The sequence below is a fragment of the Aythya marila genome (genome assembly GCF_965140915.1).
Source record: "Aythya marila genome assembly, chromosome: 4".
Lineage (NCBI taxonomy): Eukaryota > Metazoa > Chordata > Aves > Anseriformes > Anatidae > Aythya > Aythya marila.
In genome coordinates this window covers 34,034,867-34,057,641 of record NC_139045.1, presented here as the reverse complement: position 1 = coordinate 34,057,641, position 22,775 = coordinate 34,034,867, and the positions used below count along the sequence as shown (strand labels likewise).

General features: G+C 37.5%; 2 protein-coding genes across 4 annotated transcripts in view; one reads left to right on the top strand and one right to left on the bottom strand.

The window, feature by feature from the left end:
* The window catches only part of ARHGAP10 (Rho GTPase activating protein 10), a 149,795-nt gene extending 136,397 nt beyond the window's left edge, over positions 1-13,398 (top strand). The window contains exons 21-23 of the mRNA XM_082759449.1: positions 2,208-2,339; positions 3,810-3,901; positions 12,568-13,398. Coding sequence (XP_082615575.1) covers positions 2,208-2,339; positions 3,810-3,901; positions 12,568-12,656 — 313 coding nt within the window. The 3' untranslated portion in view covers positions 12,657-13,398. The remainder of the gene's footprint in view (positions 1-2,207; positions 2,340-3,809; positions 3,902-12,567) is intronic.
* Positions 13,399-19,984: 6,586 nt separating this feature from the next.
* The window catches only part of NR3C2 (nuclear receptor subfamily 3 group C member 2), a gene marked incomplete at its 5' end in the record, with an annotated part of 199,046 nt that continues 196,255 nt past the window's right edge, over positions 19,985-22,775 (bottom strand). For all 3 annotated transcript variants that reach the window (XM_082759542.1, XM_082759543.1, XM_082759541.1), the window contains one exon: positions 19,985-21,294. In XM_082759542.1, coding sequence (XP_082615668.1) covers positions 21,139-21,294 — 156 coding nt within the window. In that variant the 3' untranslated portion in view covers positions 19,985-21,138. The remainder of the gene's footprint in view (positions 21,295-22,775) is intronic.

Below are 22,775 nucleotides of genomic sequence, written 5' to 3'. Positions count from 1 at the left end.
ACGTTTGGAATATTTTTTTTTCTATTTTCTGTAATTTTACAAGTTTCAGAAACAAGCTTTACCCAGTCTCAATTTTGGAGTGGATTGAAGAGACAAGGGAAAAAGCACAAGGGAAATGATCTTTCTTTAAATATCAGGATTGCTTTAACTCCAATCATTTAGTCTGTGCAAGTAGGAAATGTTTTTTGCTATTCATTTTTTGAAAACCCTTTTTGTCTTAGGTTCACCTATTCTAATGAGCTAAAATTAATTTTAGACATATACATTTTATGCGTAATGATGGACAAATAGTCTACGTTCTAGCAAATTTTATAAACCTTGAAGTATCATTAAATTGTGTTTTTATTCACAGTATTTGGAACAAATAATACAAATGCTGGTGTTTGCTTTTTGTTTGTTATCTTCAAACGAAGTCTTACAGTTGAAGGTTTTTGTTCTACCTAGGGAATATTTTTCAATGATTACATAAAAATGGAAAGAAAACAACATGTTAAAGTAAGAGTAAAACCCCAAATTAGGTAGATGCTGGTTTTCAAAAGAACGTAATTATTAAAAGATGTAAATAAATGTGTAGTGCAAGATTTAAGAATGGCTAAGCAGAATAGACATCCTCTTCCCAAACATAAGCAAGAAATATGTTTCTAGTAAGTACAGTCCAGCTTTTCATTCAGTTTACTACCTATGATTCCTTCCTTTATTTGGTAAATCTGATAGTTTTAAAAGCAGAACATGTTTTGATAAACCCTTCTCACTGTGATGCCAGGACATTTAAGTTTCATTTTTATTAGTGGAATTAACTGCAGAATGCTGTTTTCATATACTTTGAATTCCAGTTTTCATCCAAATGCAGTCTGACACAGATCCAAACTAAAAATTATTGTCTTGTTAAATAAAGAATGTGCCATTCATCATTTTATGATGCAGTAAATTTAAAAATTAATAATCAAAGTAAATGTCTGCTTAACCTTGTAATTGCTAGAATGAAAATGAGCTGTATTGGCTAGCAGAATTAGTCTGTAAAAGTTGTGCTTGTTTGTAAAACACTATACAAGCCAAAAAAAATGATCGTTTCTTCTAGAAATTAAATATCCCAATGAGTAAGAAGATGAAAATCTGCTACATAAGTTGAATTTCCTGCATTCTTTTATTCTTATATTTGTAAGTGGAGTGACTGCTGATCTTTTTTTTTTTTTTTTGGCTTCTGGTCAATTCACCTTGATTAGGTGTGCATTTACACCCCCATCAAATCCTTCTTGACTGTTTTCCCAGATTTTGGTGGTACTTGGCAGATTTATATCTAAAAGGTTAATCTTGGAATAAGTCTAGCTGATAAATGCTGTATCATGAAGTCCATACTTCTGAGTGATGATTTCTGCGTGGAAGATGTGTGTGAACCATTTTAATTCTGTTTCTGCTTGGAAACTGCTTGGAGTCCAGCTCCAAAGATATGTTGGTATGAAGTCTTTAGATAATTTGTTTTTTTTTGCCCATACAGAGGAAGAAAGCCTTCCAGTGTTGGAACATTTTAGTTTCTTAAGTTGTAGGACTAGGAGCATCGTTTATATTGGAAAGTACCTTGTATATTTTTTTTCAGTGATAAAAAAAAAGTTTAGCTGCTTTAGCTGCTATTTATTCTTCTCTTTTAGCAACTATAAATTCAGCCATTAATTTAACACGTTTTTGAACAGCGTGCTCACGAGGACAGTCACTGAGGCAGTACCTGTGCAGTTATGTGAACAAGATCTCATTCCAGAGCCAGCATCGTGATCCCAGTGTTGTAACAGCTGCAGCCTCTTTTGAAATCTTCCAGTTGCACATGGCTTAGTACAGCGCTGAGAAGATTTTTAAATAGATTCATCAAAACTTGTAAAGACAAAGTGGCAGCTCAAATAATAGCCTGCTATATGCAGTTTCATTGTATCTGTCTTTATTAGATAAGGAATGTGGAATTTTGCCTTGTTATTGGTTATGTCATACATCTCAGGTAATTTGTCCTTGCTTAGGATGTAGGGCATATAGGAAAAACGCTTTCAAGGAGGAAATGCAGAAACTCGATGACCATGTCTGGAAAATCACCTCAGCCTTGTTACTGGTTTTGAGTTTGAGGATCTAACTAGTTAGTCTAGTTATAAAGATTCAAACATTTTTAGTATGAAAAGGAGTTTTATTCACCTCATTTATTCTGCCTTGAAATAATTTCCCCTTAGTTCTGGTCAAAGCCGCCCATCGATGGTCTCGTGGATGAACACTCCAAGCACTAACCCAGCTGCCACAAACACTACACCATCTGCTTTCTCCTTCCCTAATCCTGCCACTGGGAGTGACAGAGCAGTGGAAAGGTACGACGCACTCTTCAATGTTTGCTGGTTATTTAATTGCTTCCTTTTTTCTGTATTCTTTTTTTTTTTTTTACAAATGGCTAATTTATGTCTTCCGCAGTAAGTGGTTATCTCAAATCAGGAAATGCAGCCTTTGCAATGTCTACAGAATAAAATAATGGACTACTTTGTATTATTTTTCCTTTAAGCACCTTCTTGTAGACGGCACCTAGATTGAGCCAGTGACTTGTTGGTCAATGCAAACAGACTTCGATGGAGGTGATTGATTAGGTCCCTCTCTACGGCAATGATTCTTCAGCTTACTATATTGCTTATAGTGTCTTTTAAAATACAGATCTGTTTTTTCCCTAACTACCCATGTCAAATTTAAGTTTCTCATCCTAGACTTCTTGACTTTGAAATACTTTCTCATATCTTTATCTTTATCTGTGGTTTCATTCTTTTCGTTCACTCTTTTGGCCTGCTTTTATTCTGTCCTGTTTTTCCTTCCTTCCCTGTTGTCCACCTTTTGAAGTGTTTTCACTTCTTCCTTCGAAGGTCTTAGCTTTATTCCTACAAGTTCAATAAATTTGCTTTTCAAAATAAAGTAGCTGTGTATATTTATGAATTCTTTCCAACACTTTGTAACAAAATTCAATTTTTCCTCACTGTTGACATTCTGTACCAGAACTGCATTGTCTATTTGACTGTAAGTTTCTTGGGGCAGGGAAAATCTTTCCCAGTGTTTTATTTTGTTGTTGCCAGGGCTCAACAAAAGATGAGTTATTGGTGTGGGTGCTTTGTCTAAACAAAGCATAGGGCAGCAACAAACTGTCAGTTTTGCAAAGGCGTGATTAAATAAGATATGCCAAAAATACTTACGTATTCAAAGTTCTCTGCTATGGTACTTGGAGGAATGAGTATTTTGGAGAAATTCATATTAATGGTTAATTATTGAGCATCCTAGTAACACCTCTAAAAGACTATCTGAAGTTTTATAAACCTTATTATGATGAGGACAAAATAGCATGCTCAGTGGTCTAACAATGTATTGTAAAAAAGTAAAAATAAAATAAGTTCAGTAAAGATTTCTGTACAGTATTAGTGAAAAGCTGAATTGCAAAGACCATGAAGAAACATTTTGGAAGGTATAATGATTAGTCTATAAATTAAGTATAGTGTGCTTTGCCTACTATTGATTTCACTGCTGATTAGCACTTGGCAATATTTTAGCTGTAGTCGAAAGTCACGTTTAGCTATCATAAAAATAAGTGCATAAAACTGGAAGTATGATATTCAGAAATGCCAGCAGTAAGCTGTGAAGCTTCAGCTTTGGCATTTGTGTGTATGAATTAGAAGCCTGCGATGATGCATGTGAGACTGAGTTTAAAGTTTTAGTCATCTAATGAGAATGGAGAGAGAATGGTTGAGAAAGGGGGGTGTTGTCATTAATAGCCCAAAGTAACTGTATTTCTTAATTTCATTTTTCAGTGTTGCCCACCGAAAAGCAAGAGCAGTTTATCCATGCGAAGCAGAACATAGCTCTGAATTATCATTTCAGATAGGAGCGATTTTTGAAGATGGTAAGTACTTATTGAGTGAATATAAAGCAATGAAAAACAAACTGACAAAACTGTTTAAATTGCTTTGGATAAAAATACAGGCATAACTGCTGTTCTGCCCATGTTGATGATGGCAAACAGTGACGCAGAAGATTTCTGGTACATGTAAATGTAAATTAAAGCAGTATGAGGTAATGCATTTGCTTCAGGTGAGCAGACTCTTTCAGTTGGTTTAATATTTCAGCAGTGTTTAAATGTGTGTTGCAGTAGGAAAAAAAAAAGTTGCTCAGCAATGCAGAAATGGACATCTTGGCCTATGGAACTGTGTTTTTCAACGTGGACTATCTTTGTAAGATACCAAGGCTTTCATTTAAAGAAAAAAAAAAATCCACTTAAGGATTTTCAAGCAGGTAAATCAGGTGATCATTGCAGAGAAAAGGGCATGTTTAGTCTTCTAATGTATGTTTGTACTTGTAGAAGGAATGAATTTGCAGAATGAAGGTCTATGTTTAAAAATTTTTGTGGAGGCAAATGTAGTATTGCATATGAACATCCAGAAAAGTGATTCCTGAGCTCAAGACTATGTTGAAATTCCTCAGTTAGCTTCCATAGCTCTACTCTCCAGCATCTGCACAGGGGCTTTGAACTGACAAGGAATGGTTTTAGTTTTAAAACCTTATGCCAGTGACTGCTGTAATACAAATTCTGAAGATACAGAAGAAGATACTGGAGCTTAGTTTCTTCATACCATTGCATAAGAAAGAGATAGCATGGAATGGATCAACAGGGCCTGGACAAATTCAGCAATTCTTGTTACTGGAATGCAATTTAATAATGATTCTAAGCAGAAATTAATTCATAGCAGGAGCAGTGTAAGACTGTTGTTTGTTACAAGGCCTCGATAAGTTGCATTTGTACTGAAAAACAAAAGACTTTTAAGTTCAGCCAAATCCTCATCCAAGTTTTGTGCAGACTGAGGGTTTCAAAGTCATTTGTGAATTGCGTTCTTAAGATCCTCGTGAGTACTGAGACTAGTATTTTAGCCTTTCAGCCTGTCTAGAGGCAGAAGGGGGTGTAGTAAGGGGCATACTTGCCTCTAAAGAATCTGGAAATTCTGCAGTGATGCCAGTTTTCTTCTCATCCATTGCCAGCTTGCTACTAGGTCCGAAATCTGATATGTTCTTTCCAGAGGTAAAGTGGTATTTAATTCTGCATGACCAAACACACTTTGGGTATGCACTGCCCAGTTGTTCAGATACCACATGTGAGAATCTTTGTTTGGATATCCAGTAAGGAGGAGTAGCCCAAATTCCCAGTTTATATCCAGCAAGAAAAAAAGTATAAGTCAGAAACAGCTGGAAAAGATCAACCTGCAGGCATTAAAAGGCTAACTAAATGCATCCTGTTAACTCTGTTAGTACTGGATCAGAAGTGTCTATGTGAAATTTCTCTTCCTACCCTACAACCCCAACAGAATGTTTCTGTTTTTTCTAACAAGCAGAAACAAATGAGCAAAGCTCAGCAGAACCTTCTTTTTTCAGTATTTATAACAACAACAAAATGGCACAAACATAGACATCTCCTTCCCCTTCTTTGTGAACCGTAATTTAAAGCAGACAGATCATAAGGACATTCCTGTCCTCTGTCTTCTCCCAAATAAATAAAAAGTAAGCCTAGTCCAGAGTTCACTTTTTTTTTTTCAGTATAAAGTGGTCTGAGGTTCCACGAAGTTCCTCCCTACCCACTTTAGAAAATCGTACTTGGTGTTTCCTATTAGATAACTGCCTTGCAGGCAGATCACGTCTGAATCAAGTTAGGTGGGAAATCTTTTTAAAATGAATTAGCTAAATGATTGCTCTTTTTAAAGTCTCTTACAGCAGTTATTTTAATTTAAGTTTTTTAAAACATGACTGATAGGGATCTTCAGCAGACGTAAAATTTGTGTACAGGAAAAAAATTTGGTGCATAGAGGAAAAGATCTGGTGTGTAAAAGACAGGCATTTCTAATGGAGGACATTAAGGGTTGTACACCTGTTGTGCTGGCATTGGAGAAAAAAGTCTTGCAAGAAGCAGTTGCTTCTGTGTCATGTGTTTGTGTGACAGCAATGTTGAGATTCTTTTTTGTGTAAAGAGATCGCTAGATGTTATAGCAAAGCTACCGTGTTTTTGGTACATTGCAACCTTTACAGCTTTTCAACTAGAGTCTCAGATTGTCCAAGAACAAGTACTGAATTCGTCTCTTTGGCAGCACATGGAGAGATTTTTCAACTCTATTTTTCCACACCATCTTTACAAATAAGGTTGGAAGCTCAAGTAAAATAAGGTTGGACTGCATTTTAAAATCCTAATTGTAGACTTCAATGGGGAAGATCATGGTTCCTTAAATACATTTATTTTGATTTATTCTGCTGATTCCTGCTTATTTTAGAGGTGATGTCCTTGCCCCACAGCACTTCCAGCATAGGGTGGGTTGTGGATTGGCAGACAAAAGGAGGAGAGCCTGCAAGCAATAAAGGCAGTAATTGGACATATGTAATAACTAAATATTCATTCCATAACAATTTGTAGTAGGTTATTATGGATAGGCTCTGTCACTATGAAAAGGTGTTTCCATTAAAAGTGCAGACCAGTCTCCATATTTGAAACCACTGAAGTGCCTTCACATGGGCCTTTTCTTTTTGCATTAGACACCCTTGTGTCTATGCTAGAATCAAATTCCAGTGAATCAATTCAGGTTCTTCAGTTACTCAATTTAAATTCCCATATGCCCTAATAAAGCCCCCAAATGAAGAATTAAAGTAATAATACATCAATTCTGCAGCTCTACCAATAACCTTAACTATCAAAGTGACAACGCATCAATCAAGTTGACATACAGCTAGTATCAACCATTAAAGTAACTGTTAAATTAATGTCTACTAAAAAGTGCTGCTTCCATTAGTGAAGATTTTATCCATCTCTCTCCACCCCGCCTGTCTCACTTTTCTAATCCTGTCTCTTTCATCTCTTACTGTTTGTATGTTGAGTTTTTTCCTTTCTCTTCACTCTGCTCTGCTTTGTTTCTTGCACTTTTTCACTTCCTTTTCCAATTCTTCTGCTTTGTCTCTCTTGGTCTGTGGATGTTGATTGCAGTAGTTCTCTCTCTGTTATTATCCTGGATGAATCTTTCTGGCTGCTCTAGCCTGAGACAGGATAATGGTATTTAGTGAGGTACAGTCTTGTGCCTGTCATAGCTACTAAATGTACTATTGGTGCAAGCAGGGAAGAGTTTAACCTTTACTCCTGCCTCCATTTCCTTTATCTAAGTGGGGGAAAAATACTGGTTTTGCAGGCTGACAAGGTTAGATTTAGTAATATTTTATATTGAGCTTTACTTCACCTCATAGGAATTTGTACAGAATCCGAATATTTGCATATTGTGGTGTTTTCTTTATTGCATGCACATTGTGCTAACCCAAATCTCAGTCTTGTTATTAAAGTGCTACAAAATATAAATGCAAAGGCACCATTTGGTAAGAAAAAAAAAGAAAAAAGAAAACTTTTCTATTTAATTGAATTGTGTAAGAAAATGAATAATGTAATCTGAACAATATCCACTGCTTTTTTTCCCCTCCATCTTCAATTCAATTTACCTTAGGCCGTGCCAATATCTTTATTTCCCAGTTGCTACAGTCTATATTACTGATAGCACATAACACTATAATTCAGGTGGTTAGAGGCAAAGCTTGAAGACTTTGCAACTGGAAAAGGGCACATATGGGAAGAAGCGGAGTACGATCTGAGACTGAGAGACATACGCCAGTCGTATGTATATTTATATTTGGTTCAAGCAGTTATTCCCAATGATCATGAAAAGAATAATCAGACTGCCTGGCATTGAAACTTTGCCAGCCTTGCAGCCAAGTGTTATTTCTGGTTCTTAAAAGAGACTGCTTAGAAATGGGAATTTCACTGGGGAGAAGTGTTTTAGATAGGGTAAGTGCTGTTTACACAACAAAATTCCTTGTCAGTATCGCTAGCAGTTCTACAAAAACTTGTCAAGATAGCTCTCATCAAAGCTTTTCACAATTTTTAAAATAACATTTTAGGGGAGAGAGAATGTGGGGAAAACCAGGAAAGTTTTTTGTTACAGTAATTTTCCTTAACAAAGGTGTGACACCCATTGTCACTACCAAGCGCAGTAGGAACACAAAATCAGTGTTCACGCAGCCATTATTATCCCCCTCTATCCTTCCTACTGTACTTAAGTGCCACCCTTAGTTAATCTGCCCGGTTTCGACTCCAAGGCACACTCTTCTCTTTTATTCACGCGGTGGCTTCTGGACTTTCTTTGTGGTATTGACAAATGAAGGATTTACATCAAAGAAAAGTACTACTCCCAAAATGCTATATTGCACTGAATGTGCAAATAATTATTTTGTTGAAATAAAAATGAGAATAAAGCCACTTCTTTGTACTCCTTTCATCTATGGATTTCAAAGCACTTAGGAGCATTCATGTGCATTAACTGTCTCCATTTTACACCCAGAGAAACTGAGTGTTCAGGCTGTGGACAGATGTTCTCCTTTTCAGATCCCTCCATACCACTGAGAGATAAGTCACCTCGAACTACTGCTGAAAGTTAAAACTGCAGCTTCACCAGTAAAATGTACCAGATAAGTACTGCCAAATTCCTGCTGACTGCTAGAAGTTTTGAAAAGCCACTGAAGGCAGTTTGACCTTTTACAGTCTGACTTTGCCTGATACAGAGAAGGGAAGAGTTCCTCCTGGCAACAGTGTTGTGGAAGCAGTGGTCCCCAGAAGATAAATGTTAATGGCGAGCTGAGTGTTGAAATGGGAGGTGTTTAAACAGATGTGTATTACCTCGTAGCTGGTGTGTGTGCAGGACTGTCAGAGACGCTCAGCTGACAGATGGGATGGGAGGCAGCTCACGACTAAGTCCCAAGTCTCAGGTCTTTAGTTTAATCTCCTGGTGAAAAAATGGCCAAGAGGATTGAGTTCTATAGTGGTGTACTTTGGTGTTGCAGTGGTTTTAGCAGTGAGATTTTTGTTGCCTACAAAATGAAGCTTGTGGAGTCATTACATTTTTGGTAAAGTAGTCCATCAGAAAGGGAGGCCCTCTTGTGCCAGGCATCATGCATGTTAGATTTCCTTCCTCTTTTCCTCTTCCTCCCAACACAGCTAGTTTCCACAAAGGAAACAGGTTTTTCAGTGCCTGATTCAGTCCTGCTGAAATTAGTGGCACCTAGCATTTCCGCTGTGGAAATGAGTCTTGGTTTCCTTTGTTTTGGGGACCCAGGAAACTTCTGAGTTGCCAAAGCAGAACAGTGTCTGCTGTAGGGAAGTCCGTCAGCACTGTGTCTCTGGGAAGAGCTGCTTGCAAATGTTATCTATTCACAGTTAGATAATCTAACATGGGCAATATCGAAGCTAGTTCCTGTGGAGAATACAGAAAAGTAAGAAGGAATGCTGTGAAGGCCAAGCTAATCTTTCCGTGTTTCTTGATGAGATGAAATCAGAGAAGCCTTACTTAGAGATCACTGCAAGTTGAAAGTCTGTTGATTTTGTTTGTCCCCCTGCATTTGGGGTAATTGCTGGGTAGCACTTGCAGTCACACTAACAGTCAGACGTCCTACTGGTGTACAGTTTGCTTCCGCTAGAGCGAGACTGGGCTGCTCAAATGGCCTTGCAGCAGGTACTGAGGAAGCTGTCATCCCACCCAGGGCTCTTAAGTCTGCTGCTACTTCCACAGTTCTGAGCTTTGATGGTTGTTCTTTGATTGCTCTTGTTGTGCAGTCTTATGCCCTCGTTACACCTTGCTGTGCCATATGTAATTCTCAGCTCTTTGCTCCCTATCTCTTACACTACAAATGTTTTCCCTTCCCTTCCTTTCCCTTTCTTTTCTTGTAGAAGCCTTTCCTCTAGCCAACATATGACTTAGTCCTATAGGATGTTTGGTCTACTAATGAATCACAGTTTTAAGGCCAAATGTGTTGTTTCTGCAGCAAGGTATTTTTAAATGAGGCAAGCCTGAGAAAGTGCTAAGAACTGTAATCGTTGTTGATAGAGAAGAAATGACAGAAAGGGGGCACTTCTCTTGAGCAGGCTATTTTTCAGAAATAGCCTCTGTCCTCCGCTTAAGAGGAGCTGTGCGCGATAGTGGAATGCCTTTTGTCTGGTAAAGGTTTCTTTTTTTCTTAAACAAGTGCTTTTGTACACTATACTTTAGAATTGATAAAGAAAAACAGGATCATTGGAATTTAAAATAGCTTCACATTTGGTTAGCTTCCTCATTAATATCTTTTGGCCACAGAAGTCAACGATGTACACGGGTATCTTAATGTGCGAGGTGATTTGAAAGGAGGCACAAGTCTTACCCAACTTGAAATTGCTGCAGCTGCTGAATATTAAGAATTACTTCTGGGTGCATTTTTTTAAAAAGGCTTTTCTCTAGAAATGGTGATATTAGGTGTAATCCGTGTGGTAGTCCTTTCTTCTGTCTTCAGAGAGTGTACGAGACACTTGTACTAAGAAAGTCGTGAGGCCCTGAGCTGTGTGTAAAGTGAAGTGTAGTGTTTAGTTTTGCAAGCACAGAGCTCAGCTCTACCATCTGTCTGGCCTTCTAGGGTGACAGTGGGATTTGTTGCTCAAGTCCAGTTACTCAGCCATTACGCTGAGTATCTGGATGTGCTACAGTATGAGGAGTTCACTATTAGATTAGCAAACTTGTTTAGAAAATACTTCTGAAATTTGCTGCTGTGTCAAGCCAAGTGATTCTGTATAGTTTGATCATTTTCTCCTCTGGGTGAATTTTAGGGTCCTGTCCAGTGTGATCTCTTCAGATGAGGGCTACCCTTGCTTTTAACAGGCTTTGGTTCATAGACACTAACATGCCAGTAATGTTTATCCTCTCGTTAATGTAAATTGGCTCAAGCATATTTTGGGTTGAGCTCCAAAGGACAAGCAGAAATTAGTTGCAGTTCTTCTGGTTGATTTTCTTTCTAATCTGCCATTTTTGGGAGTTTCTTTCCTGTAAAACAGATGTGCTCTGCAGGCAAGGGATACTTTAGGGAGAGGCTGGGCTGCCACTGGAGCTGCTGGCGTCTTTGCTCGCTAGGGTGGAATTAGAGCTTCTGGAGGGAGGTTTGTGGTGGTGTCAGCACTGCAGCTCTAAATGCGTGTGTACTCTGTAATCATGGAATAAAAATGACAAAGGGAGAGGAGGGCCTGCTAATTACTAATAGTATTGTAAGTTACTGTAAGTCACTGTGTGTGCAGAGATCCTAAAAGGTAATTTTCAATGTGCTTTTTCCTTGGGAATCTTTCTATCAAGCACATTCATTATAAATATGTGCTCAGACTTTTGTTCGGTATCATTTGATAGCAGTTTTCTCTTCTGAATGTTTAAGTCCCTTGCAGAGATAGCTGTTGTTTAGGCTGTGGTTTCTGAGCACAGCTTCTAGCTTCACAGCCTGGCAGTGATAGGACGCAGGGAAAAAATAAGGGAAAACATCTTTTAGGTGGTCAAATTTAGAAACTTTTAATGTTTTTGAAAGTGAGACTTAACGTGTTGCTCTCTTTTAACTGTTACTTCCCTGATTTCTAGAAGGCTACAAATATCTTTTGCCAAAGTGTTAATGTGTTTTAAATAAAGCACTGACATGGCTGGCAGCATATTGCAGCATTTCTCTGATCATTTCCCTAAACAATGTCTGTCTCAGAAGCACTGTGAGGATAAATTAATATGGTAGAGAACATCGTAGGTCACTAAAGGTGTGGGATCTTACAATTGTGTAGGTAAGTAGATACCTGTGCTGTGTTCTTATAAGAAATTTGATAGGGGGATTTGAGAACTTTTTAGTCTATTTTCAAAAAAAAAAAAAAAAAGAAAAAAAGAAAAAAAAAAAAAAAAGGAAAAAAAAAAAAAAAGAGGATAATGCTTCTTTTTTATCTTCCTGTCAAATGAGGTCAGAAATACATGGGTAACCAGACTTGGGTCTGTTGCTCACAGAAGTACTTCTGGATCATTTAGAGACTGAGCTGTAACTTCTCTTATTTATGTTCATGGATATTGTTGCATTAACGTTCGTACCCGCAGTAGCAAATACTTAGGATGGCAATAAGAGGCAAGGCTTATCTTGCCTTTTCAAGCCTTTCCTTCATGTTTTGTGAATAGCAGGGATGTGTTTGCATTTCAGAGAGACAATATAACCAGAAGAATGATTTAGATTTTGTTCATTGGTCTTTTCCAATAGAAGCCCTTACTCTGTGGAGAAATGGTACCTGAAGTGAGATCTGACTCTTTCCTGTGTTTCTGGGCTTCCACCACTTCTGCCCAAGACAGATTTTTGGTCTTGCATTGCTCCCAGATTCAGAAATTGTTTCCAACTGTTTGATAGGAGTGATTTCTCCCCCAAAGCTTCTAGATTTTGTTTTATAAACCTGTTCTTTCCAAGTTCCAGTAGCTAATTGTTTCCTTAATGTAATCTCCTGTACCTAAAAGCAGAAGATCCTACAAGTATTTAAGTTAACCATCCTCATCATTTTTCCTAGCCAGATTGTCAACCTGGTGATTGCAGGAGACTGGTTGTTTTTATGGATGCATTGCACGGTGTCATGGAGCTAAATGTGAGAGTACTATTCCAAGCATAAAAAGATACAGTAATTCTTTTCCTTTTCTTTTACAGTGCAATTTTCCAGAGAACCAGGATGGCTAGAAGGCACTCTAAATGGCAAAAGAGGACTTATTCCACAAAATTATGTTCAGTTTTTATAGCTTTATGCATTGAACGCCAAGAAGGTGTACATGGTATCCATGGATTTTTGTTATAGTCACTTCTCTCTACTTTTGTGACTGCTTTTAATCAACGAAGAGCCTGATTATGGGTTGAAGATCCCAATCTGTATAAAGACATTAAGTGTTGCCAAATATGAATTAGAAACAAAAGATTCTTTAAGGGTTGGAATGGGTGGGGACAGGACAGTTGGATGGAGGGATAATTTAATTTTTTAATGTTTTCGTTTTTTTTTCAATTGTAAAGAACCATAGCGGTATGTTTGTTTGCAAGACAACTAGCATTTTCTAGCATTTTAAGTCAAATATTTGGTTGATCTGTAACTCAGCTATCAGTTGAAGATGATTTTTAAAACCTTAGTGTCCTGGAGATTATGCATCTATATCCAGCCTTTTTAACAGAATGTTATTTGAGATTGGAAAACACTGTTGGATAAAAAAGCTATAGTGCTGACACTTAAATTATATTTCAAAGTGGAACAGACAATATGGAACAGACATATTGGTAAGTAAAATGATAGGTATCAAGACATGACATTTTTCAGATGTCTTCAAAGAATACGTTCATTTATGTTATGTGTGTGACTTCATTTATTTTATAAAGGTAAGACACAAGAACCTTTATTACAGGCTCCTATATGTCATGGTTCCTTTGCTACTCAAAAATATCACTGTAAATGAAATAAAATGTCATTTGCTATTTGACCTCAGTCATTCCTTAGTTGGAGAATATTTTGCTCTGTTTCAGTAAGTTATGACATGAAATAATTATTGGCAGCTCTTTGCAGTCAGTCACAAACAGGCTCTAAAATGGATGGGGATCTTTCGTCATTCAAAATAGGCAACTGCAAGCATAAGCCAAAAGGAAAAGAGAATCTCTGGCTGTGATCCTTGTGCATCCTGGAGGCATCGTGCATTTTATCTGCTGTCTATCTGTCTGGCTCCTCCTTGAGCTTCCCTTTCTTCCTCCCCCGTAATTGTAGATTGTAAGGTCTTAATGAGACTTCACAGTATCAGAGTCCTCAAGAAGCTGCCTCGGTATTTGTAGAACTATCTGAGTAGTAAAAGAGTTATCTGTGATCACAGAAAAAGCTTCCAGAAATCTTGTGGTGTATAAATCTGTGCCCTGTGATAAAAAAGCTACGTGCAGTTTGTCATTAATCTTTGTATTTTACTCTCCTTCAAGTAAGACCCTCTGGGAGGCAGAGGAGTGGATGCAGGGAAATCTGACAGGGTGGCAAGTTAGTACAGGCTCAGATATTTGTTAGATTGGACTCCATGGATTTTGAGTCATTTACAGCAGATACTCACTTCACTTGCAAGTTTTTCTAACTAATGTGATTAGTAAATCAGTTAATGGCTAATGCTGCCTTAAGGTTGGGGTGTTTTTTTCCCCCTAAGATTTAACTTCATACCAATATTTTGTTCCTTTGCCCAGACTGTATAGACCGTTGGAGTATGCACAAATCATTTCCAGATGGAGCAATGGTGGGCCAAGGCAGTACTGCTCTCCAGCACTAAACCTCATAGCTTGGAGGAGTTTCATTTTGTGAATTCTCCTTGTATGCAAGCAGTGACTCTCTGCCACAGGCAATTCTTGTCTTGGCACAGTGGCTGAGTGACCCAAGCACGGAAGATGACTTCTGTAAAGGAGATCCAGTTCTATAATTTGCTTCTTGACACAGTATTAAGGAAATAGTTACAGCAGTACATGCAGCAAGAGACTGCAGGTTTCCTTGCTCAGATTTGTTCACATGGCAAAGTGCTGTTTTGGCTGGTTATCATGTCGCCTGGGACTTGCATGAACTCATTTGTGACCTTAACAGAGTCATTCTGAAAGCAGGATGTTGCCTGTGTGGCCAGATTCAGTTTTCATTGCTACTAGTTAGAAACGTTTGACAGAACAGGGAGAGTGTAAATCCTCGTTATTAGGCTAGTAGGTGTGGCAGCTAGGTATGCTGGCTCATCAGCTAGCGAAGTAGTGATAACTTGAAGCTCAGAGGCTTTATAAGTCACTTCCATTTGTTTTGCTGCTGTTTTAAACATGCAGTGCATGTTAGCTCTTGTTCTGGTTGCTGTCTTCCAAAATACTCAATGTATTTCTCAGCTCTAGTTCTGTTCTTACTGCGTTTTTTTTTTCTTTTAACTGAGGTGGTTAAAAAAGGCAGATATATAGAGAAGGAATAAAAGACATGCTCAGTGTCTCTTCAGTCCAGCCCTGTGACCCTATTTGCCTTTAGGTGAGATGTTTTGAGATTCCTGTTACTTCTGGAGCCATGCAGAACCTGAAGAAGGAAACTTCTCTACTGAGAAACGACACACTGAGCAAAGGTAAATACTATTTCAAACTTTCTCATGTCCCAGACTTTGTCCAAAAGCAGTGGTGCTGAGCCAGATCTGATCTGACTTTCAGGTTAACCACACTGCCTCTTAGGAATTTAGCTGTGGTCACTGCTACCCAGCATACGGTTTTGCACTTCGCCCTGGTCATACCAAGGCTGAGTACAGATTTGTGCAGCTGAGCAGCCATGGCACATCTCAGGCATCCTTCTCACTGTTGAATAGCTCTGCAAATGGTGCCCTCGCACTGACTGTTTGGAAGTAGAGATTTAAGATGCTAAGAAATAAAAATCATATTAAGAAAGTCAGGCCCCTTTTACAGTCCTTTGAGATTGTTTTATTTCCTAAACATGGGCTTTAGGGCATGCCTCTTGTCTTTCTTTTCCATGGTTTGGCAGAAGAACAGAGTTAACATGGTTTGGGAAGAACAGAGTTAACTTGAAGCAGGATGGAGGACAGGAAATCAGCTGTGGAGAAAGCCAGCTGAAGGGCTTTTCTCTTAGCCCGGCAGCAGGAGTGGTCATGCTCAGTGGTTCTGGGCTGTCCCTGTCCTCTTCGCAGGGAACTGCTCTCGTGTCACAACTGTGGGTACAGTTTCAGCTTAATCCCTGGGCAGGGTTCCCCCACTCTTGCTCTGTGCCTGTTGCTGTACGTAGAGGCATGTAGGGCTCAGTTTTCAAAAGCTGAGACTCCCTGTAGCAAATGCCTGGTGCAGGCTGCAAATTGCAGAGAGTGATTTAGGAGTAAGCTGTTTGTATGTTTTATGCAAAGTGATGTTTTCTTTGTGGGATGTTTCTCTGTGGGAACAGAGATTGAACCCCTCTGCCCAGGGATTAAGGTCTAATGTGTGTTTGCCAAATAATTAATGAAAAAGCTGAGTCTCCAGCCTAGTTGGGATGACCAGGAATTTGTGTTACTCACTGGACAGCACTCAGCTCTGCTCTTTGGCCGGGCAGCATTTTCACTTTGCTGTTCTCCCTGGGGTTTTCAGACTGCTGGGTGTTGTTAGCCCATGTTCTCCCTGATCTTCATGGCAGGTTTCCTTCTGATGCCCAGCCCTTCAGTGGGATTGAGAGAAGCATCTCAGGACTCATTTATCTGGCCTATAATGAAAATAGGTGTTTCTGCTACATTGGTTATAGCTCTTGCTAGCCGAGCCGCTGTAATTGCATCATAGAAAAGACTTGGGGAGAATTTTGCTTTTCTCAGTGCTCTGTTCCTTCATTTCTTCTCTTAACCCATTTCACCATTCTTACCTGGTTTGCAATTTCATGAGAAAATTCCATCCACTGCTGACAGAGGGCTTGTGTGGGCTGTAAATGCACCAGAGCTAAATATGTTTAAGTGGAAATCTTCACTGGAGTTTCACCTATTGGGCTGGCTGTGCCTCGGGCATCGTTTCCTACGTGAGAATTCAGCAGCATGCCGTCATCTGCACTTCCAGTAACCACAGGTAAGCACCAAATAAAACTTCATCTTATTGACGTTACATTTAAAGCATTGACACCTTACAGTATGGCATGTTTTACCTAACAAAAGTCTTTGAAATGAAAGGGTATTTTTCACTACTTTCTATCTTATGTTACTGTACGCAACATAGACTCCCATTCTCTGCAGATACCTGAGAGAAAGCAGTGTCCCAGCTTGAGGTCAGAATATACGTTTCGTTTTGTTTTTAAGTAGTGATAGCATTTTATATTTCTAGAACAGCATATGACAGATACATCTGCTTCTAAGCATATGGGAATTTTTTCTTAACACTGCTGATCCTCTACTATTCTTTCCTGGTGACGATTCAGCAAACAGAAGGCAGGTGCAAGGATTCTTGACAATAAAAAGTTTGTGTAACGTGCTATCAAAAAAATGCAATTAAGTGGTGGTCTTGTACCACAGACTTAGTTTCATGCAGAACTTTGCAGTAACTATTTAAGAGAGTGCCCAGAACAAACCAGCATAGCAAGTTTTATTTCCCTTTCTAACTTTCTTAATGTAGTTGGAAGAGACCTGACTCTTGGGAAGGCAATTTGATTCATTAACTTGAGAAACCTTGTATATGTAAAATAGTCAATCCGTAGTTCCAGGGAAGAAATCCTACCTCTGATCAGTAGGTAGAGCAGCTCTGGGTTACCTCAATCCTGAAGCCAAACTTTTCTGGCTAGTGAAGGCCGCTGGTTTTGTTTCTTTGAGCAGGATGTGGTTTCTGCATGTAGTGGTGTCACCACTTCACCATTGGGAAAGCACAAGTACCCAGATTAAATGAAGCAAACTCCTCAAGGTTGGGCATTTCTTTTTACACAGTGTGAGCTGCTGTCTGGCTGAAGCCGTGGTATGTGCATTATAGCCCAGATTACTAAACCTTGATAACAACAAATTGCTAGATGTCTGAAGATGTTATATTGCATTGTTAGTTACTTTTTGTTGTTTAATATTGTTTCCAAGCGCACAGAAGCTTGTTTCTAAGGATATCACTGCACCAGCAGCTATCTGAGATTAAAATGCAAGAAATACTTGCAATCAAACCAGTTTAATTCATGTGTATTTGTACAATTTGTATAAAAAAAAAGAAAAAGAAAAATAGGTACTTGCAGACATTAACATAAAGACCAAACAATATTTTCTATTTATTTAAAAAGCTTTAAACATACAGAAGCAAACCCCTAATTATAAATGCATCATTATGCATAGATTTTACTGTTTACACCATACTGCTGGCTGCTTTTATTTTTTCATCCAGGAATCTATTTAAACTCCAAGAATTCTTAAACATTCCTCTGAGCTTCCTGGCCTCAGAACTGCTGTCTATCTTATCGAGTCATTGACCTCCAGCTGAAAACATTGCTCTAAAAAAAGAAAAAGTCAAATCTTTAATAAACAATTAAAAGTGCATTAACTGTAGAATTGTTTAATTTCATAAATGTTTAAACAAGTCAGTGAAAAACACCACCCTGTGAATTAGCTTTTTGCATTATTGATTGTAAAGTATCGTTTTACTAAGATTTTGCTATTGCAAACTTTAGTCTTTCTATTTTATTTTATGCAACTCGTCAGTTGCACGGTGTGTAGTATTCCTGACATACCCACTGAAGTACATTAACACTATTTTACATTTTTAACTGTGTATACAATGCTCTTGCTGTATATCCCCGTTCATTCTTACAACAAAATAATTTAGCTCAATGAACAGAAGCCCACTTTTAAAAGATGTTTTCGTTTGTCTTTTATTTTGCAGGAGACAAATGCCTATTTCATTCTAAACAAATTCAAAATAACGTAACTTCCTGGTAGCTAAAAACTAAAGTTTTTTTTTTTTTTTTTTTTGCTGTACACAGGTTTAGATAAAAAAAAAAAAAAAGTGATGGCTATTCTGCTTAAGTGTCCTTGATAAGAGAATACTGCCTCTTACAACATCTATATCCAATTGTATCTATTACTTCAATGATCTCTAGCAAAAAATAATAATCAATGAATGGTTTCATAAACAACAGGTGATTAAAGTAAAGGATTTATTATAATCTGCTTACAGTTGTTTGCAAAGACAGACATACGTTTTTGCATAAAGATATAAATTGCTTTTTAAAACTAATTTAGTGTGTTTAATTATATGAAGTTTCTGTGAATTATGAATTGTACCAAACCAAGATTAAAAGTAATAAGGTACAAAAATAGGAGCAAACAGACAACAATTTGGACTGGGACAGGCATTTAACAGTGAAGTGTAGAATATGGCTTTGCTATTTTATTCAAGCAAAGTTACTCTGAGACAGAAAAGGAGGCAGTAACTTTGTTAATATAAAAAGCTGCTGCAGACTGTATTCACCCAGAACCTGGCTTTGAAGTTTTTCTATTTTAGACTTTTAAAAAAAAGTAAATGAAAAGATGGATGTATGACTGTTTCTTTACTGTAAACAACCAGTCTGCATGCTGTGTATCTCACATTGGAAGTTTGGCTTTCATATTGCTGTGCAGGTCAGTATTTAAAGATCTGCCTATGAATTAGACTTCCAAAATGCAAATAATATATGTATGTATATATTTATATATAAAAAACCTCTCTGAATACAGTCTTTACAGATTACCCATTGCATAAGGCAGGTGTCATTTAAAAAGACAAGAAGCACTGACTGTCTTCAGTGCACCTCAAAATTTGGACTCAGAAAGGGTGTATAATTCCTATTAGACCACCACTGGAAAGAAATGCTACATTCTGACCGGTCAAGGGACAAATTATAGCTCAAAAACATCAGTGTCACCCCGAGAGAACTCTATAGATTAGGACTCTGAAAAACTATTCTATTGAAATTAGCATATGGTAGCAACAGTTGAGCCTCAGAAAAGTTCACCTGTCCTCTATTCTACTCCAAAATTTCATAGTTGCTTATAAATTGTGAAATAGTGAAAATCACCTCAAAAAGTTTTTCTTTGCAGTCTTATTCTACAGAAAACATTTTTGAGACAAAATCAGACCAACTGAGTTGAACTTGTAGTGTGAACATCTTTCTTTCATGTGTTCTGATTATTACAAAAAATTCATACAAAATTAAATATGCTTGGAGTTTTTTCACTAAAAATTCTACTCAGCTAATCTGCCCGTATCAGTACCTTACCTTCCCTCTCACCAGTACAAGTCTGTTCGATGTACTTACTGTAATGATCTGCATGTTCCTTTCATCATAATCAGAAATCGTTCTCCCCAATCTGAAATAACAATCTGACCTTTTAAGATGTTTTACGTATCCAGTACTCAAAGGAAAACAAACAAACAAAAAAAAACAATTTGGGAAACCGTAATAAAAAAAGAAAAATCATTCAATGTCTTATTCACCTCTTCCCCTGAGAGAGAAAGGGAGAAGAGGGCAAGAACTTACTGTATCATTAAGCTGGCAAAAGCTTTGGAGAGACTGTAATTTGTCTTGTTAAATGAAACCTTCGTAAAGTGGCAAACACAACAAGTGTAGTTTCCTACAGAAATATGAAGCACGATTTCTAAGATGTGCTCATCACGTATACTTGCAAGCGAGACAAAAGGGAGAAAAAATATAGAGGAAAATAGAAAGGCTTAAATACAACTGAAAAGGTTAAGTGTGGTTATTTACAACAGATATTGTAAGATGGTAAATTAGATATGATGCTAAAAAAGGCACAGCTTTCCCTTTCTTAAATACACTGTAAACGGTTCATTATGCATGCAGAACATTTCACTTTACAAAAAAATTACCTTGTTTGTTTAGACAAAGATAGTACTTAAATAGTCTCCAGCAAAATAGAGTTCTTTCAAAAATACTTTCCCATTCATCCTATTAACCATTAAAGATTTTTTTTTGTCTCATTTACAAAAGTTCCTTACACCTTATTTCAGGTCCTTCACAATTTATACATACAGCAATGTACAGTACAGCAAAAGACTGCAAAAAATTATTTGTAAAGCCAGCACAATAGATACTATAAATTGATACCAGGGCATTTGTTTTCGCATCTTATCCTTCTTAATTAAATAGTAAATGGACACTTAACACAGTGTATATCATCTATGAGGGGATAACATGGGATAACAAATGCCACAGGTGGGGATAACAGAGTATTCCACACCAAATGTTCTGTTATTACTTTACACATTAGGGTTTTGTGTGTGTGTGTGTATATATGTGTGTATATATATAGTTTTTGTTTGTTTTTATTTTTTTTTACAAGAAAAGAATATTAATGCCCCATATTGACTTTACGTTTTATGTGCAAACCAAGGGTAAGCTTTAAAAAGTTCTCATTAGTTCTTGAACCCTTTTAAAACAAGCAAACAATACCAGAAACTACATGGCATATTTAAAACTCCATCTGTTAAAATATCAAAATCAAAGAGTTATTGACTAGATATGGCTTTTCATCCAGAGGAACAGGAATATTTTCTAAATGCTTTAGGGTTATGGGGTAATTTCCAAACATCTAGGTCTTGCCAAATCCAAGTCAACTGTTTTTCATTCCCCAAACCCTTCGTATGATTTTAGACTATTCAGAGACTGCTGAACAAGTGTAAATAGCATGTTTAAAATATGGTTTCTTGGGTCCTTCATGGGTGTGGAATAACACAGGGAAACTTAAGGCAAAGTTCTTCCATTTAAGACATTTTCTATCACTTCCTGTGAAAGTACAGGGGCTTGGCATTCCCAGATTCCACCTTTGGTAGCTGGTCACTGATGATTTCCACCAGCATGGCTGGAAACTCTACTTTCAGTGCCTGAGACTCTCGGAAGGTGTAGAAACAGAATTCCAGTAAGTCACTGACAAGCTGAAACACAGAAAGAAACAATACTTAGGGAAAATATTGATAATGAGGGATTATTACCAAGAAATGGTACCTTATTCTGACTAGGTAGTCCATTTCCAAACAAACAAAGCAAAAGGCAAACAAAAATATTCAACTCCCAAAGTGCTACGGCATTGTTTCAAAATCAGCTAACACGGAGAAACCCAGATGCCTCCACAGATCTGATTTTTTACCATTATTACACTTCGCATTTCATTAAACAGCAACCAGCCACCATGAAAACTATTGGTACTCAGCGTCTATGAAAAGAAAGCCTTCTGCCCACAGGGAAAAGATCAACTATAAACTGCTGTAACTCTCTTTACATTTCAGCTGAATACACGTACATTAAGTCAAATTATTTGGTTAACTTCAGTGTACTCTCCAAGGGCCACAACTTAAAAACTGCCAGAGCAGCTGAACAAAACAAATGCCATGTCACACCAAGGCCTTCCAGGCTTTATAGCATCACAGTCCCTATGAGAGGGTTCACCTGATAAGATATTTCTATTCATATATAAATACATTTTCAATACATACACATTGCACTTTTTTTTTTTTCTGCTTACTTCTCATTAAACTAGAGAGGCAATATTTAGGGAGGTAGGAGGGTTTTTTTTGTTTTTAATAAAGTTCTCTATTTTTGGTAGCAGCACACTTTTACTTTCAGTAAATTAAGCATAATATTGAGAATTGGAAAGATAAGATAAACATTTCTAAGGAGTCCTTCAATGACAGGGAAGGAAACTTTTTTTTCCTATAATACTTCAAGTACTGAGTTACTACTGTAGGACCACCAACAGAACAAAGCTGTACCTTACACTTAGCAGCAGCAGTCCTTCTGCTTACTCTGGGCAGCAGAGGTTTTCACACGTGAAACCATATCATAGCTGTCCCAAATGGCAACAGACAGCTGTTCATAATCCTAATAAAGGTGGTCTCCAAGAGCAACAGGAATGCAAGTTAAAACACTAAATAGCATACAGATAGCATCAGCTTTTTGGTTTGTGGAAAAAAACAATGCACGTCTTAAAAGCACCAATACAGTCTGGCTTCTACCTCATCTCCAGATTTATTCTTCTCATTTGTCAGTTCCAGGTCTTTGTTTTGGTCTATACCTTATGGGAAATTTAACCACACTACATGAATCAAAGTTAATTTTTACTTTTTTTTTTTTTTTTTTTTTTTTTTTTGTGTCTGTCTCCACACAAAATTGCAAACTGATGTTTGGAAAGTCAAAAATAATGCAGTGCCTTCTGTCTTTACAAAGGATTTACACCATTTCTGCTTATGCAGTTTATCAAATACCAGTTTGTTGTTTCAGTTCTGAACATGCAGAGTTGTACGCTGCAGTAAAGCCCCAGTTAAAGATACAGCAAATAAAAGTGTACCTCAGCAAAGCTGAAAAAGAAATAAAAATATACAGGCAACAACAGACTCCCTTCCTGCAGCTCCAGACCTTA